General features: G+C 59.5%; 1 protein-coding gene across 3 annotated transcripts in view; it reads right to left on the bottom strand.

The window, feature by feature from the left end:
- PI4KA (phosphatidylinositol 4-kinase alpha) overlaps positions 1-18,305 on the bottom strand; it is a 62,705-nt gene that overhangs the window by 37,178 nt on the left and 7,222 nt on the right. For all 3 annotated transcript variants that reach the window (XM_061141377.1, XM_061141378.1, XM_061141379.1), the window contains exons 2-16: positions 15,090-15,206; positions 14,012-14,105; positions 11,883-11,971; positions 10,186-10,258; positions 9,391-9,650; positions 8,903-8,969; positions 6,946-7,094; positions 6,370-6,435; positions 5,819-5,915; positions 4,901-5,092; positions 4,465-4,565; positions 3,802-3,931; positions 1,499-1,631; positions 642-737; positions 113-296 (exon numbers count right to left, since the gene is read on the bottom strand). In XM_061141377.1, coding sequence (XP_060997360.1) covers positions 113-296; positions 642-737; positions 1,499-1,631; positions 3,802-3,931; positions 4,465-4,565; positions 4,901-5,092; positions 5,819-5,915; positions 6,370-6,435; positions 6,946-7,094; positions 8,903-8,969; positions 9,391-9,650; positions 10,186-10,258; positions 11,883-11,971; positions 14,012-14,105; positions 15,090-15,206 — 1,848 coding nt within the window. The remainder of the gene's footprint in view (positions 1-112; positions 297-641; positions 738-1,498; positions 1,632-3,801; positions 3,932-4,464; positions 4,566-4,900; positions 5,093-5,818; positions 5,916-6,369; positions 6,436-6,945; positions 7,095-8,902; positions 8,970-9,390; positions 9,651-10,185; positions 10,259-11,882; positions 11,972-14,011; positions 14,106-15,089; positions 15,207-18,305) is intronic.

Here is an 18,305-nt window from a genome sequence, read left to right as displayed (position 1 = left end):
CACCCGGTGCTAAGGAGGTGGGGAGCACGTGACCCCGGGAGAGCAAGTCTAGTCTGTACTCTCGCGCTCCTGCGGGTCGGGGAGCCCCCGAGGCAGGGCCGCGGCTCCTTACGTTCCCGGTGATGACCAGGCAGCCCAGCTGGTCGATGATGAGCACGTCAAGCGGGGAGGGCGGCTGGCAGAACTTCTGCTGCAGGATCTGCAGAATGGGCTCCATGACCTTCGGGGTGTCCCTCAGGGCCACTGCGATGTGCCCCAAGGCTCGGATGGTGTGGTCGGGAATCAGGTGCGCGTCCCTGCAGAGGGCAGGACACGTGACCTGGGAGCAGTGCTCCAGCACGCGGCGGGAGACAGAGCCGGGAGCCCCGAGCCCAGGGTCCTCGGCCTCAGAGGAAGCGCACGCCCGACGGTGCCTGCCGGGGGCCCACCAGCCCCGGCGCCAGGCAGGGAGGCAGAGCTCTCTGCCCGAACCGCGTCCGGGGGCACTCCAAGGTGGGCTTCAGCAGGCATGGCGGGAAGACCCAACACCCGACACCACGCTAGACCAGAAAGCAGCAGAGGAGCGTGAACACCAGCCTCCCCGAGCCTCACGGGACTTCGTGCCCCACCCCACACCCCAAGCCCCCAGGGACGGGGCATACTTATCGCTCTCCTGGGAGATGTAGAGCCGGTTGGAGAGGCTGGCCAGAAAGGCTTCCACGATCACCGGGTCCACGGTCAGGCCCGCCTTCAGGCACCTGAGCAGTGTGAGGCAGCACAACAATCAGGTGAGTGCTTGCGTCTGGTTTGGGTTTCGTTTTTCTGTCTCAGGTTTGCAGGGTTTAAAGAACTGCTCTGAATGCACTTCCCCCAGAAATGTGAATGAATGTCGAGACACAGTGAATTTAAACAACGGCTTCATGCCGCACCACTTGATAAATGTCTCAGTTGGAAATAATAACTTCACTGTTCTGCCCTGAACTGCTTCCTTCAGAATGCCATACTCATCCCAACTCCAATCTAAAACTCCCTGAGGACTTCCTGGGTCTAGTGGTCAGGAACCCGACTGCCAATGGAGGGGCCGCAGGTTCGATCCCTGGTCTGGGAAGATCCCACAGGCCGTGGGGCAAGTAAACCCACAAGCCACAACTACTGAAGCCGTGCTCCGCAGGAAGAGAAGCCACTGCAACGAGGAGCCTGCACACCCCAACGAGAAAGGAGCCCGTGCTTGCTGCCACCAGAGAGAGTGCGGCAACAGAGAACCAGCACAGCCGAAGACAAATAATAAGTAAACAAAGGTGAGAAAACAAGCCTCCTGCTTCTTAACAAAAGTCACTGTCAAGAGAGTGCTAAGAGGATGTTACAGCTACATGTCGGATTTTGAACTGCATGGAGAAATGCTGTGTTCTAGAAGAAACTCTTGCAGCCCCCAGGAGCGTGGGGCCTTCAGGCATCTCTCGCTCCCCACGTCTGGGTCCCAGGCCACAGAGTCTGAGTGGCCAGGCTCTCCGCCGCCCACCTGCAGACATTGTCGATGGCAATGTCCCGAAGCTGTTCGTACATGGACGGCTGGCTCCTCTTCCCTGACGCCACATTCAGGGTCGACTCTGCATGCTCATTGGTTACACTGATTTTTATGTCGTTGCCGGCAACTGAAATTGAAAAATCAAATGTGTGTCTGGTTGAGCATGTTACTTTTCATGCTTTTGTCTGAAATTCAAAACCGAAATCATATGTGGATTGTTTTTAGTCATAAAGGGAATAACTCTAAAAAGATTTTTCCCAGCGTTTCAGAACCCAGTGTGTCAGACAACAGAAAGGATGATGGGAATGTTTATAACGACTCACACTTAGGTTACAAGGTGATGAATATGTAGAACAATCACAGCTTAAATAAGGAGTGAGGCAGGGCCATGTGCCGGGAAGGTGGGGAGGCTGAGAGCAAGGCCCTCAGAGTCTGACTGAAGGAAGAGGAGGACACGCCCACCAAGTGGCACTTAATTAACCTCACTCATTGCAGGTCAGCAGATGAGGTCTGGGCCCACATTCTCAGGGCACTCACACTGCAGGCTGCCCGGAGAGAAGGAGGTGCCAGAGAGGGCCTGGAGGGAGGGCCCGGGAGGGCGGGGCCTGGGGGAGATGTTTGGGAGGGTGGGGCCTGGGGGAGGGAGATGTCTGGGAGGCGGGGCCCGGGGGGCGATGCCTGGGAGGCGGGGCCCGGGGGAGGGAGCTGTCTGGGAGGTGGGGCCCGGGGGAGGGATATGTCTGGGAGGCGGGGCCCGGGGGAGAGCGATGCCTGGGAGGCGGGGCCCGGGGGAGGGAGATGTCCGGGAGGCGGGGCCCGGGGGAGGGCGATGCCTGGGAGGCGGGGCCTGGGGGAGGAGCTGTCTGGGAGGCGGGGCCCGGGGGAGAGCGATGCCTGGGAGGCGGGGCCCGGGGGAGGGAGATGTCCGGGAGGCGGGGCCCGGGGGAGGGCGATGCCTGGGAGGCGGGGCCCGGGGGAGGGCGATGCCCGGGAGGCGGGGCCCAGGGGAGAGCGCTGTCTGGGAGGCGGGGCCCGGGGGAGGGCGATGCCTGGGAGGCGGGGCCCGGGGGAGGGATATGTCCGGGAGGCGGGGCCCGGGGGAGAGCGATGCCTGGGAGGCGGGGCCCGGGGGAGGGTGATGTCCGGGAGGCGGGGCCTGGGGGAGGGCGATGCCCGGGAGGCGGGGCCCGGGGGAGGGCGATGCCCGGGAGGCGGGGCCCGGGGGAGGGAGCTGTCTGGGAGGTGGGGCCCGGGGGAGGGCGATGCCTGGGAGGCGGGGCCCGGGGGAGGAGCTGTCCGGGAGGCGGGGCCCGGGGGAGGGCGATGCCCGGGAGGCGGGGCCCGGGGGAGAGCGATGCCCGGGAGGCGGGGCCCGGGGGAGGGAGATGTCCGGGAGGCGGGGCCCGGGGGAGGGCGATGCCTGGGAGGCGGGGCCCGGGGGAGGGAGCTGTCTGGGAGGTGGGGCCCGGGGGAGGGCGATGCCTGGGAGGCGGGGCCCGGGGGAGGAGCTGTCCGGGAGGCGGGGCCCGGGGGAGGGCGATGCCTGGGAGGCGGGGCCCGGGGGAGGGATATGTCCGGGAGGCGGGGCCCGGGGGAGGGATATGTCCGGGAGGCGGGGCCCGGGGGAGGGATATGTCCGGGAGGCGGGGCCCGGGGGATGAGCTGTCCGGGAGGCGGGGCCCGGGGGAGGGCGATGCCCGGGAGGCGGGGCCCGGGGGAGGGAGCTGTCTGGGAGGTGGGGCCCGGGGGAGGGCGATGCCTGGGAGGCGGGGCCCGGGGGAGGAGCTGTCCGGGAGGCGGGGCCCGGGGGAGGGCGATGCCCGGGAGGCGGGGCCCGGGGGAGAGCGATGCCCGGGAGGCGGGGCCCGGGGGAGGGAGATGTCCGGGAGGCGGGGCCCGGGGGAGGGCGATGCCTGGGAGGCGGGGCCCGGGGGAGGGAGCTGTCTGGGAGGTGGGGCCCGGGGGAGGGCGATGCCTGGGAGGCGGGGCCCGGGGGAGGAGCTGTCCGGGAGGCGGGGCCCGGGGGAGGGCGATGCCTGGGAGGCGGGGCCCGGGGGAGGGATATGTCCGGGAGGCGGGGCCCGGGGGAGGGATATGTCCGGGAGGCGGGGCCCGGGGGAGGGATATGTCCGGGAGGCGGGGCCCGGGGGATGAGCTGTCCGGGAGGCGGGGCCCGGGGGAGGGCGATGCCTGGGAGGCGGGGCCCGGGGGAGGGCGATGCCTGGGAGGCGGGGCCGGCGGGGATGAGCCCGGGGATAAGCCCGGGCACCGCTCCCTCCCGCGGGCGGGGCCCTTACCTGTGTGGTACTGGCTGTGGCACTTGTACAGCTTCACCAGCACGGGGGACGGGACCACCAGGAAGTCGCGCAGGGAAGGTGTCACGGAGTGCACCACCACCGGGAACCGCTCGCACAGGCGGCCCAGGCCCTGCAACGCGCGGGGACTGTCAGGGGCCACAGGGGAGGCGCTCACCGCCTCAGACACCCCTATGACTGGAGTCGGCCCATGTCCACGTGCCCCCAGGCATAATGACAGGACAGGGTGGTGGGGACTCCTTCACCCAAAGGTGAGATTCCCTGCTAACCCCTTCACCTCCAGAGCTACTTAGGGGAAACAGGGCTCACTGGGAACGTTACTTCCACGTAAGCAGATGGGAATCACGGGGACTGGGACGAGTCAGAACCTCGACGGTGCAGGCTCACGTCTGCCACCTTGGAAACGCCCAGCACAAGCTGGGCAGCCTCCGCAACGTGGGACCCGGCCGTGCCTAGACCCCGCTCACAGAAAGCCCGCTAGCCGTCAGCAGTGGCCTCAGAGCAGTGACCCTGTCCCCGGCAAGCTCGAGCTCAAGTTCCCAGACACAGTGGCTCAGACCCGGCTGCTGGTGCCAGCCTCGGCTTGGACACAGTGAGAACGTCTTGCGGACGGAAGTCCGCCCCACCCCAGGGCCAGCAACGGACCTGCAGACAGCAGATGAGCAACGGCAGGTGCGCTATGATAACCTTGCTAGACGTCTTGGACTGCAGCTTCTCAGACAGCTTAACACACAGATTCTCTGCACCTGAATTCAGAACACCGGCAAGTGTGGACCCTCAGCAGATGCCACTGGCCACACAGGCGCCTTCACCAAGCACCACACCCAGGCCATGACGGAACCCGAACCCAGGACTCTGTGTGGCTCCACCTCAGAGTCTGAGTGGCTCCCTGCTCCTGTCCTGCCTCGGAGACCACTTCATCCCACGTGCCCACTCCCTTCTCTGACTCAGGCCCTGCCACACCTCCTGGGCCAGGCCCCGCCCAACTCAGGCCCCACCCTCCTGGGGGTAGACCTTGGCCCCTAACTCAAGCCCCACTCCCTCCACCCCCGCGGAGGGGAAGCAGGGGCTGGGAACGCACCCTGTTCATCCTTCACTGCCCAGACCATGAGGTCCACGCAGGCGGCGCTGGCCTGGCAGCGCAGCTTGAGGGGGCTCAGTTCGCTGTGTGCCCGGTCAGCGTCATGCAGGATCTTCTGGAGCTCCCCCTGGCTGCTGTTGAACTGCTCCAGCACGAAGTCGTGCACCTCCTTCACGAAGGAGGTGGGCAGGTCTGCAGGAGGGCGCACACACTCAGGTCCGCCCCCAGACCCCTAGGAGAGGGCGCTGCTGTGGGCCCCTGTGCTTCTAGGGAGGCCACCCAACACTGAAGAATCAGTCATTCCCACAGGAGAGAGAGCCATGCTGTGTCCCAAGCTGGCAACACAGTCGACACTGAACACACGAGACACAAAGAGGCATGCCATCTCCAGAACCGCCTCATTAACAGGAAGTACTCCAATGATATTTCCTGAAAAGGGGTCCTTTATCACACGTGGGAACCTGGACGCGGCCGAGGACGGACCCTTGCACAGCAGGCACCTGGAGCCCACAGCCTGACCCAGCGCGCGTCCTCCAGGCCTGGACGACAAGGAGGCCAGAGAGGCAGCACAGACACAAGCAGACCAGCCATGGCGGCCGGCAGCAGCCTGGTGGGGAGGCTGCGGGCTCGGGATCAGCCCAGCTGCCAGTGCCCGCTGTCCTCCACAGCCTGACCCTTGCTGCGGCCCCGACGAGGCTCGGCTCCCAGAAGCGCTGGGGGTCAGATGGGGAAGAGGCTAAGGAGAGCAGAGACGCCCACTGGACACCACGTGGTCGTCAACACTGTTGTCACGAAGCCCATTCAGCACCGGGAAGAGCCGAGGAGGCTGTGTTTCAAGCGCACAAAGGGGCCTGAAGGGGACGGCGAGGCCACACGCACAGCGGCCGCCCTGACGGGACGCGGTGACACGGCCCTCACCTCTCATGTAGTACAGGGTGTCCCGCAGCATCCTGAACACGGCCACGTACAGTGGGTCGCTGAAGGTGCTGTAGTAGAGGTCGGCGCTGGGGTTGGCCTGCAGGCAGGGGCATGGCTGTGACCCACACAGCCTGTCGCTGGGGTCACCTTCTGCTCCCTCCTTCACTGATGCCTCCCAGAGATGCAAAAGCAGACTGACCCAACGTTGCCAGGGTTCTGGGCAGTGACACCTCCTGACTGTGTAAGCGGCTGTGGGCCACGGTCCTGCACAGGCTAAGGATGGGAGGCGGCCGGGCATAGGCCACACGCTCACAGGGGGCGGCCGGGCACAGGCCACACACTCACAGGTGAGGCCTGCGGTGCCTGCACCCATGACCAACTTGAGCAGCGGCCCAGCAGGCACCTGGGGCAAGGACCACATGGAGTCGAGTCGAGCCCAGGTCGGAATCCAGGACTGACCCACACCTGTGCGGCAGGCACGCTGACCACTGCTCAGCGGTCAGGCCGGGGCACGGCCAGGGGCCTGGGCGGGAGGCCCTCAGAGGACGCACCTCCATCACACCGGTGACCACAGCATCCAGGGACTTGAGAACAGGCTCCTCCACGATCTTCTTCACCTGGGAGGGAAGTGAGGCCTGGTGAGCCCCCCGCAAACACAGTGGGAGACGGAGGGGCAGAGCCTGCTGACACGAAACCATGCCACAGCCTCCCGGTGAGAAATGGGGCGGAAGGAGAGCCCAGGAGCACACACGTCACCAGCGCCCACGCGCCCCCCCAACAGACGCCCTGAGTCCTGCAGCACCTGGCGCTTCTCTCCTACCCCAGACGGGACGGAAGACAAACAGAAAAGGAAGCGGCCCCCTCAGGACTGCGGACACAAGGCTTCCACGTCCAGAGGTGAAAGCGCCCAGGCTCTAGGCCAGACTGACCTTCCGCCTGAAGGCCCCTCTAGCGTGGGGCCTCGTGGCCGTCTCCCCACGTGGCTGCTGCAGGGGCGAGATGGGAACGTGCTACACGGACCCTGAGGACGTGCGCCTCCTCTCTTTAATCGGCACAGGTGAGCCATGCTGTGGCCGGCTACAGCTCCCGTGTCTGCCTGCAGGCCGCCCGCCCCTCGCTCCACTCACCAGGCTCAGGAGCTCCCGGAGCATCTCGAGGGGAATGCTGAACTCCTTGTAGGTGACACCGTTGAAGAGAGGAGAGACAGAGAAGCTGGAGCTGACGGCGGAGAAGTAGTAGTCGGACTCCGGGGCGCTCCCGTCGGGCGAGTAAGAGGCTGACGGGACAGAGGCAGACAGTGAGTCTCGGGGCACACGACCCGGACGTGCTCGCAACACCCACCAAAGGCATCGGCCACGCTTATGCTGACACTCCAATTCCATCTTTCCCTTAAGAAACAAAGGCTGATACGATCCAGCAATCTCACTCCTGGGCATATATCCGAATTATGAATTGAAAAGATACACACGCCCCTGTGTCCACATGAACACTGTTTCCAACAGCCAGGACACAGAAGCAACCTGAGTGTCCGATGCTAGACAGAGATGTGCTGTGAATGCAGAGTGGACACTACTCAGCCATACAAAGGATGAAATAATGCCACTGGCAGCAACAGGCGTGGACCTAGGGATTCTCAATTAAGTCAAAGATGCCATGGGATACCACTTATACGTGGAATTTTAGAAACATGAAGATGTGCGAGCAGAGGGTGGTGGCGACCGGGGTGGGAGGCGGGGAGGCAACAGCTCTGTGGGCCGAGTGTGGGGGCCCCAGTCCCACTGCGCTGGGTGCTGCTGAGGCCTCTGTGCTCCCACATGCGGAGATGCACAGCTCACAGCCCGACCAGGGTCATCTCATCATGTTCATGTGCAGCGAACCATCAGGTCCTTCCCTTGAAGGACACGCCAGTTCACTGTAAAAAATAATGCCAGTCACACAGGGAGGCCAGCAACCTGTGACAGAGGGCGCCTCCCAGACACACAGCACAATGCGAGGATGAAGCCGTGTGGCGGGGGCAGCGAGGGGGCAGACATGGAAACAGGAGGCGGGAGCTCCAGGGACCAAGGGGCTAGGATTTGACATTTATGCAGTGAGGTCACCGAAAGCTTTTAAGCAAGGAAAGAAATGATCAGATTTGTACTTTTAAGAAATGCTTCTTAAAAATAAATTCTTGTGGTGCCTGGGAGAGGGCCTGGACAATCAGGGAGTGGGGAGCGTGTGAGCAAGGGCAGGAGTGGTTGTCTCCCTCAGGCCTGGCACCAGCCACGATGGGGACAGTCCTTAGCTCAGGTTCCCAAGCCAAGGGCCCTCAGGGGTGTGTGAGGTCGGGGGGTAGGCTGTGGACGGGGGCTCTCTCCAGCGGGTTATGAGTGGTTAGCCTGGCCTTCACGTGTGCACACTCGCACTGTAACACGCTACATCCTCTCACAGCCAAGAGATACTGTACCCACACTGTCCACATCTATCTGCGTTCAGTCACACCTCTGCTTTTTTAAAACAAATCCCCCATGCATCTCGAGATGCCCGAGGAAGGCTCTCTGAGCGGTGAGCATCATCTGACAGTAGAACGTGGGGCTTCAAGGCGTGCACTCCTGCGGCCCACCCGACCCTGTCTCAGTCTCCTGGCACGTGTCTGACGCGCTGCAGGCTGGCAGACGACCACATCTGGTAAATTACCTGAGAGTCCTTTGTGGACAGCAAGTTCCACAGAAACTGTTCCTCACTAAAATAAGGTTTCACCCAGTCTCATTACTACGTGCCTTAAGGTTATCTCGGTGCTTAACGACTTTAAATGAAAAGAAACAAGAGAAGGACCTGCCGCCACCACTTTCACCTGAAAGCCGCCACCCCCGCAGGTGAGCGCGCTGACACTCGGATGGCCAGCACAGGGGTGCTCTGTGGTCCTTTCAGCACTCATCTCTATGTTTGACATATTTTTAGATTCAAGTGTAGCAAGCTTAATCAGGAACAGAAAACGAGTGCCCTGTAAGCCTGGAGCTGAGCTGCATGCCACCCGCACACCGCGGGAGGGCCTGGGACCTGGCCCGGCGCGGCCCGCGTGCTCCGCAGAAGGGCGAAGCCCACCTTCGAGGCAGTGAAAGGCAGATCCTCCGGGGGAGCCGGGAGGGGGCACCCCACGCTCAGGGCTGACCTGAAACAGACCAGAAAGGCAGTCAGACCTTGGGCAGACGAGGTTCCGTCTGCTGCCCCGTTCAGCACCCCTCCTCCCTGAAGCCCCAGGGCTACGGCTCGCTGCTGCGATTGTGTGCGTTGGGTCTCATCACACCTTCTGTGCCTGCTGACTGAGCCAGGTTCCTGTTATTCCCTGGCTTTCTCCACGCATCAGTTACATGTTTCCTAGGGGCACCAGCTGTCTCCTGCTCAGAACAGAGGTGTACCCAACGGCTAGGAAACAAGAGCCTCACGCCGGAGATGACTCACGTGTGTACCTTAGAAAGGATGTGGCAGCCGCGGCCCTGCAGAGAACTCCAGCGGGAGCCTCTGAGTCCCCTCAAACCATGGCGGGGGCCCTCACAAGCCCCGGGCCCCAGCCGTCCGGGGGTGCGGCCCACCTGCGATATGCTGGACACGCTGCTGGCCTTCCTCTTCAGGGTGCCCTCCTGACACACGGTGAGCAGGCTGCTGGGGAGGATGGAGCGGAAGTCGTTGAAGGACCTCCTGCGCACGCCTTCCAGCTCCTCGGGGACGCGGGGGGCGTGCGGGGGCGCTCTGGGGAAGAGCCTGGACAGGAGCGACTCCTCTGAGCTGCTGTGCCGCCCGAAGGCGCGTGCGATTCCCAGCAGGCATGGGACTGCGTGCTTGCAGAGGTACTCTGAAAGACAAGGGAGACCGTGGCGGCACCCCGGCACACCTGGGCCCCCACCTCACCACCCCGCAACCGCAAATCCAAGGGCCCGAACAGCCTGGCAGCAGCGCCCAGCCTGGCGCTGACCTTTTCAACCCGCCCACAGCCCAGCGGCAGGCACGGCCCGTGGCGGGGTGTCTGAGCATGCTCAGCTCTCGCCAGCCCTCAGTCACGCCACCCGACGGGCTTTTGCCCAGGCCTGCACCAGTGTAGCCAGTCCTGCTGGGAGCAGGTAGACAGCTTCCCACCAGAAGGAAAAGGACCTTCAAACAGGCTACGGGGGGGAAACTGAGCCCCCCGAGGGTGAGGGAGGGGCCTGGCACTCAGGCAGGACAGCTGCGCTCACGACCCGCCCCCAGCGCACCCCTCCTCCCCACACCCCGCCTCTCGGCCCACAAGCAACCGAGGTAATGTCCACAGGCGCACTGGTCTCAAAGAGGAACTCTGAAGACTGGGAAATGCCAGGGAAAGGATAACCACAACACCATTAAAGAAACCGTACCTTTCTCTTGAATCTCTAGGGCCTGGCACATTCCCAAAAGCACGTGCAAAACCTGCAAGAGCACCTCTAATATCTGGAAGAGCCGAGGAGACAGGAAACACAAAGTCACCCACAAAATCGGGTCAACGTCACAGTTAACTCAGAACTAGAGGCAGCTTGGGACGGCCTCGCGTCACCTGACCAAGCCCCCCGCACAGGAGCTCTGCGGAGGAGGGCAGCACCTTGGGGAACACGGCCCTCTTCCCAGCCGGCTCCCCTCACGGCTCAGCACCCTTGGTTCTTCCGGTCCTTTCCTACTATTCGCAGCCTTGCTGATGGCTGGCCTGACTTCACTGGAGTCCAGAGAGTCAGGAATGGTCTCTCACTGCTACGCCAGGGGAGCCGGGACCGCCCTGGGTCATCGCCAGGCTCAGCTGGACTCCGGACGTCCAGGGACGGGACACTGGCTCTCCAGCCCCTTCATGCTGCTGGCCCGAAAGGCTCACAGAGTGAACTCTGTCAGCGTCTCCCACACCTGCTGCCCCAGGCTGTGTCCCCCCCGCCGAGGGGTCAGTCTCTTCGGCCCGTCACTGAGCCCCACGAAAGTTCAGGGTGCAGGCTCAGTCTGTCGGGCGGGTCCTCAGTTCCCAGCTTGGACTGTCTACATGGTGTGGCCCAGGTCTCCATGCCCCGCTGGTCCTGCTGGTCCTCGAGCCCTGCCCTCGGCCACACCGCTGACCCAGGGTGTCAGCAGTGGGCAGTCCTGGCCCTGAGGAAGAGCACCAGGCCGAGCCCCTCTCGCCCCCTCACTACCCGTCGTCGCAGGGAATCCAGGCAGAGGATGAAGCCGGCCTGAGGCGACTGGGCTGTAGCTCACGTTTTATCAAATGACATGGAAACCGTGAGGATGTGAAAAGCAATGCTTTGTCCATTTCATGTATTAAAGTTATGTCACCGTCTTCTGTGGTGGCTTCTCTATTTCAGTGGGTGTTACTGAGAGAAAAGCCCTGTTAACGTTTTAAATAACAACACGTGATTCTAACCTATTTCATTACCTGTTTAGCCAATCCACAATAAAGAACCTCAACTAGGAAAGAAGGGTGGAGACCAACATAACGGCAGAAATAGGGACAAGCGCATTCACAGTGCAATAGTAAGGAGAGAGATGTTAAAACTGAAAAGATACGGGGACTGACATGCAGCAGCCAGCTGGGAGCGCTGGCACACAGGCAGACCCAGGCTCCCCGGCAGGGCCTGAGGTCGGCCGCGCCGGGAGGCCGACTCTGTAAGTCGCAGGTCTGGTTAAGACGAACCTTGTCACCGCCGTCCTCCTCTTTAGAAGGAGGGAGTATGAAATACATTGAAGCAGCATTTCCAACAAAATAAACTAAAAGGAAAAGAACTGGGGCATTTAAAGGAACAAACGGCTCCCGCTTCCTAGAAAGAAGTGCTTCTCTTGTATGAACCTCTTTGGTCCCAGCGTGGAGGCAGCGGGACACATGGCCTCTCACTCCACGGGGCAGCCGGGAAAGCAGACCAAACCAGACCCAGGAGGTCAGTAGGGGATAGCCCCGCAAACAGAACTCCAGGTTTCTCAGCTGTGTCATCAATCATGTGCCGTAAGTCAGCATGAACAACCCAATGACCTTGTTCTCGCCCCGTCCTCACTGTGGGGCTCTGTGCATACAGGGAGGCACACCAGGTCGCGGCACACTTACCTCACCCCTCAGGGAAGGGTCCCTGTAGGCCACGTCAGACAGCAGAGTGACCAAGCAGAAGCTGAAGCTCTCGGCCACCGGGAGGGTACCTGGAGGCAGAGAGACAGGAGTCCGGCCATCACCCCGCCCGGCTGCTCCCCCTCACACGCTGTCAAGCACCTGCTCCCTGCGGAGGTCGCCCTCAACAGGATAGGGCCCAGCATGTTTCCTGAGAAACACCCCTGCCTTCCTTCTAACAAAATGTTTCAGTTCAAGAAACTTAGATGCTTCCTGAGCCCATTTATAGTCTGAGATCACAGAGCCTTTTACCACAACAGACTCCATGCTTTATTTCCAACCTACATGAAACTGGGAACTCGGTCTTGAGTGTATGGGAAATGTCTCATGGAGGCTGATTTTCAAATACCAATCACTATCACTTGAAACTGAGTTAATGTTTATTTCTCTCTTCTTCTGATGGATGGAGAAAATCTACGATGCTAAAAGGGGCATCGAGAAATGCGCCCTGCTCCTTGCAGGTGCTCAGGCCCTTCCCCGACTCAGCCTGCCAGGAGGGAGCTTCTCAGGAGCAGGGCCTCAGGTCAGGAAAGAAGCTCTGCACGTCAGGAAGGAAGCTCTGCACCCAGAGGACTGAAAGGCCAGCGGCAGTTCTGTCACTGGCACCGAGGGGCCAGACCTGCCGCCGTGGAGGCCAGGCCCCTATTGAATATGCAACCAGCGCTGGACGCTGAGCACCAACTCAAAGACACACACATGCGGCAGCCACCTGCTACGTGCCTACTTCTCCACATGTGATCCAGACACACAACTCTAGGTCCTTGTCAAGCATGAGTGTGGCTGGAACCCCCGGGAGGGCTTGTTGAAGTGGTCTGTCTACTCCCTGGCCCCAGAGTCCTAACTTGGTAGCTCCAACGCAGGGGCTGAGACTCTGCCTTCCGACAAGCCCCTGGAGCTGAAGCTGCTGGTCCAGGGACGGCCCTGGAGGAGCTGCTGCTCTGGAGCGTATCAAAGCTGAGCGACACTGCCGGAATAGAAACTGGGAGGCTGAGGTGTCACCCAGTAATCGGGTACTTATACAACCCCAACGATCTTTCAATAATGCTCAAAACTTCATGTGAGTCCATGTGTACAAAAGTGATATCTGTTTTGAAATAAAGTAGGATCAACATTTTCTAGGGCTCTGCTTCTCCCCAGATTAGACAACAATGGTGCACACAGGTAGTCTTTCAAATTCTAGGACACTTGCATGATCTAGAGTCTGTCAGCTTTAGGCTGACACCAGCCACCAGCGATGCCAAAAAACCAAAGGGCAGGAGGAGCCCGGGCAGACACACATAGGCGGTGCCTGAGGACAGCACAGGCTCCAGCAGATGTGCCCACCTAACAAATTCAGGCCACGCCACCGAGAGAGAGGATGGGGCATTTCTGCAGGCATCAAGCCCCAGTGAGATCTGAAGGGGGGGGCCTCAGACCTCAGACAGAGATTACAAGGAAACTTTAGTCTGACGGGTCATGAACTCTGAAATACCGGAGATCTCCCAAGCTGACTTTAGAGGAAACATCATGAGTGTTCTAAGCATTTAGCACAATGCCTGGCATGTCGTGGGCCTGTGTAAAGGTTTCAGGAGGGACGGGAGGGAGGAAGGGAGCGGGGGGCAGTGGAGGGAAGAGGAGAGATTATCTCACTTCTCTTTGTCTTTGAAGAGATTTCAAAATCAAATATCAGCTAGACAGAAACACACGAATTTAGTCCATTCCTATAGATGCAGAGGTCAATGGAAATGCATTGGAAATGCAATGGAAAATATCGACGAAGCGATGAGACTACTGAGAGTGGACACTGTGGTCTAGCTCTTTTTTCTGAGCAGCCACCAGGCCTCTGGCAAACTGACCTGACTGCAGGGTGACTGCTGGCTTGGGGACAGCCGGGGGCCCACTGCTGGCCAGGGGGGTGTGACCAGAATTCCTGAGGGTCCCCGTGGTTTCACTCGGCCTGCCCTGCGTGGGGCTCCGGGGCACTGCGGTGCTGCAGGCATCCGGCTGCTGCGCTAGTGACCACCCCCCCTGATCTCACAGACACGGAGCACGCGGACACTCCCTGTGCTCCGGGGAACACGAAGCCAAGTTACCTCTGCCCTTCCGAGCCGTGCTCTCTTCTACCCAATACACTTTCGGAAGACCTTTAAGAAGTCGGAGGAGGTAAGGAACCACCGAGTCTTTGTGCTTGAAGAGAAAACAAAAAGCTCACATGTGATTAAATACACGGCTTCTGAGCACAGACTGAGCCCAGAGCCAAGCGCGCCCACACCCTCGTCTCAGAGCGGGGCCTGCACACGGCGGCCCGCAGGAGGGCCGACGCCTGCCCCCTGCCGCCCTGGGTCCTGCCGGCTCTGGCGCCCAGCAGAAGGCACGTGTGCACACATCCAGAGTGGCTCCCTGACAGGCGCTCAGAGGCCCCAGCCCCGCAGCCGGGCCTCAGGACCAGACCCTCTGGGAGAGAGTCGCTTTCAGACACGGGGCTGCTGCAGCTGCTTTCGGCCTCATGCTCCTCCCTCCTCCCCTAAACGTCCTCCCACACACTTCCTTCTGCTCCTCTCAAACGGGGCACGAGACTTGACAGCCAGCAGTAGCCAGTGAAAAAATCACTCTCCCCTAGTTTCCAAAATACCCCATCAGCAGGGAGTCAGTTCATAACCTCCCCCTATGGGCTCTCTTGGTGGTCTCCTGCGGAAGGACCAAACAAGCCTAATTCCAAAGAAGGGGGCACCATCAGACGTCCTGAGATGCTGAGAAAACTGTGGTTTCGAAACCATGGCTGCAAATTCTGCCACGGGTTTTTAAATCACCTTTAAAAGGCACATTAACACATGCTCTAAGACTTAATTAATATCCATCATAGTTTTGAAAAAGACAGCACAATTATCTCAAAGAGCGCTGTCCTTTGGAAAGGGAAAAAAATGGCTTCTCTGCTTCTGACTCGGCAGCATTCTGTTGAGGCGAAACCCAAGTCCCCTCCCAGAGCACCAGCTCACCCCGGTGAGACCACACCATACCTCCCCGAGGACACGTCCATGAAGGGGTCTCGTTCCCACCCGTCCAGCTGCCCCACCCTCCTGCTCTGATCTAGCTGAATACAGTGGGTACAAACTTAAAGCCTAACTGCACTGTCTTCTGCACTCAGAAACACTTCACTTCGCAAAGGCTCACCTGTAGGTCAGATTCAATGAGAAAGATGCCCAACGCGATCACCGCGTCTCTCCGTCTCTCGTCCAGCTGGAAGATCCCATGGAAATCTACTGGGCACATACAAAGCAGCTTTTGGACCTAGAAAAGGAGACAAAAAACCATGGATTAAAAATACATAAACCCAATTTCAGAATGGACCAGTACTGAAAAGACCTGTGAGTCTCTACAACTAACAGGTCACTTTCCCCCAATCTGAGGATGACAGCAAGCACACCTCCAGCCTCTGAAATGATGGTGCACATGCCCTCTTAGGACCTGGGCCGAGCGCTGAGCGGCCGTGCCTGCGGCAGTGATGCACGATGGCCGAGGTCTGCCCCCGATGTCGGGGCAGCCTAGCTCCCTGCTGCCCAGGGCTGCCCGTGAGCAGGTGACAGAGCCGCGGGCATCCCACCTCCACCCGAGGCTCTTTAAACTCCAAGCTGTGTACAGCGCTCGGGACGGGACGGGGCACACGGCAGGTACTCAGCAAACAGTACCCGCCGCTACTGGACGTGCCCTGGTGGCAGGTGGAGGGCAGCGGGTGCACAGTCAGCAGTTAACAGAGCAGATGAAAACACTGGGGGGCTGTCAGCACAGACCAACAGGAAGGGTCATCAAAGAACCAAAAATCGGGATTCAGTATGAAAAGGAAAATAGGGGACGCCAATCCTGAAAATCTCTGCAGAGGAAGCTCTGAAGGCGCACCAGGAGGCCCTAACGTTGCAACCCATGGATGTGATGAGAAGCCCTCACTGATGTTCACAGGGTCTGCCGGGACATTTTACGGGCAAAGGAAACTGAACCCAGTGCTTGGCGTTTGCCCTGAAAATGCATCAGTCAATTACCACTGACGGCTTTTTATAGAAAGTAGTTTTGCTCCCTTAAGATTTTAAAAGGGGACAAATTGAAACTGGCAAGTTCAGTTCAGTTGCTCAGCTGTGTCTGACTCTCTGTGACCCCGTGAACCGCAGCACGCCAGGCCTCCCTGTCCATCACAGACTCCCAGAGTCCACCCAAACCCATGTCCATCGAGTCGGTGATGCCATCCAGCCATCTCATCCTCTGTCGTCCTCTTCTCCTCCTGCCCTCAATCTTTCCCAGCATCAGGGTCTTTTCCAATGAGTCAGCTCTTCGCATCAGGTGGCCAAAGTATTGGAGTTTCAGCTTCAGCATCAGTCCTTCCAGTGAACACCCAGGACTGATCTCCTTTAGGATGGACTGGTTGGATCTCCTTGCAGTCCAAGGGACTCTCAAGAGTCTTCCCAACACCACAGTTCAGAAGCATCAGTTCTTTGGCACTCAGCCTTCTTTATAGACACTGGCAAAAATTATGTAAAATGCTTTCACCCCAGTGTTGTGTTTACTAATTGCAGATCTGAAACAATCTAAAACACTATGAGAATACCATGATCAACCATTTGATCAAATATTAGGTTAAACCCTATGAAACTGCTGATACGCAAACGCCTTTGATCTACAAAAACAATGCTTTTGTAAAATTTAACCTAATACCACAGACATTAACAATGGCATTTTTGTTATCAATACGCAATGGCACGGAACAATGCTCTAAATGTTCTAGAAGCTCACGGAAGGGAAGATCTGAATTATATACAGAAAAAGTGTGGGAAGAAAATATATCAAGGGATTCCTTGGCGGTCCATTGGTTAGAACTCTGCGCTTTCACTGCTAGGGCCCGGGTTCAATCCCTGGTCCGGGAACTAAGATTCTGAGAGCTGCACGCTGGGATCAAAAAAAAAAAAAATCAGCGTCAATACTTCTGAGAGACAGGCTAACCAGAGGTGTTAGGTTTCTTCATTTTTTTTTTTATAGTTGCCAAAATATGTTCTAAAGGAAAACAGTCCTTGTGTAATCAGGAAGCACGTCCAGGAGGTTAAAATTAAAATACACACAAGAGGGGAATCTGCCCTGTGTGAGTAAACGCTCAGGCAGAAGAGCCCCAGCGACCGGCAGCAAGGGAGGGAGCCACGGAGGCCCAGAGCTGACGGAGCCTCGCGCTGACCCAGGACCTGCCCCACCCAGCACAGCCCGGGGGGAGCCGGGGGCTGCAGGGCTGAGCAGGGCTCAGGAGCGCGGCGCCACTGGCCAGGCCTCCTGACCACACATGGAGAGGACCACACGCCAACGCGGCCGAGCCTGAGCTTCTCAACACCCGTGCTCCCAGCCCGTCCTCTGTCCCCGCAGGCTCCTTGGGGGGCAGGGTAAGGATTGCAGAAGCCGGACGCATGTGGACTTTGGAGTTGGAGCCAGAGTCACCGGCGAGTGCAGAGCCTCAGCCTCCTGTCTGCGCGGCGACCCGGCAGGACCAGGCCCTGAAGCACAGTCCTCGCGGGCTCAGCACCTGCCCCGTGAGGGCGGGTGGGGGCAGCGCGCCTCTGACCCACTGCCCCTCTGCTCAGCGGGCAGTGAACCCTGGACCCAGCCCTGCCCTCGCTCCAGGCAGGCGACAAACCAGGAGATGGAGAGGTCGTGTAAGAGGCTGACTCTCCCTGAGGGGAGTTAGCGGAGAGCCTCTCCTCTCCTCCTCCTCTGAGAACTTACAGTGGAAAACGCCACTGGCAGGGTTTTCCTTTTTCACAGAAAGGTACACAAATTCTTTTGAAGACTAGACTGGCGCTGTGTGAGCTTTATGACCCAGGGATCTTTCTGAGGATCTGGGAGCCGTCCTCTGGAACGGACACATCGAGGAGGGGTGGCACCCCGCCTTCCCATCCCCCCACCCCCGTCCCTGGAGGTGGGCAGGAGCCTCACTGCCATGAGCTCCTTGTGCCCCAAGGTGAAGCTACTGCCAGAGTGACGAAACGCCCAACCACATCACCCAGAACTAGACGCCCTCCCAAGTCAGGACGCCTTGGCCGAGCGCCACAGGGACAAGTCAGCGTGAGAGTGGGTGGACATCAGGCATGTAGGTCACAGCAGAGCTGCAGTCGCAGCGTTTGTTACATGCTGGCCAATGAAACTGTTTTCAAAGTACACAACTTTTGTCACCTGAAACCTCTGGGCATAAGTCTCCTGGAGGAACAAAATCCCCTGAGAACTAAACATTAAGCTCTAAGTGGTTTTTTGTTGTTGTTTTGTTAAATCTGCTTTTTAATTGTCACTCTATGTCCTGCCCCCTTGGAGAACACGGAACATAAGTCAGCATTTTCTAAGAGATTCAGAGCTACCTTGATAGAC

Source organism: Dama dama, chromosome 5, assembly GCF_033118175.1.
Source record: "Dama dama isolate Ldn47 chromosome 5, ASM3311817v1, whole genome shotgun sequence".
NCBI lineage: Eukaryota > Metazoa > Chordata > Mammalia > Artiodactyla > Cervidae > Dama > Dama dama.
The sequence above is the reverse complement of the archived record's forward strand: the minus strand, read 5'-3'. Positions and strand labels throughout refer to the sequence as shown.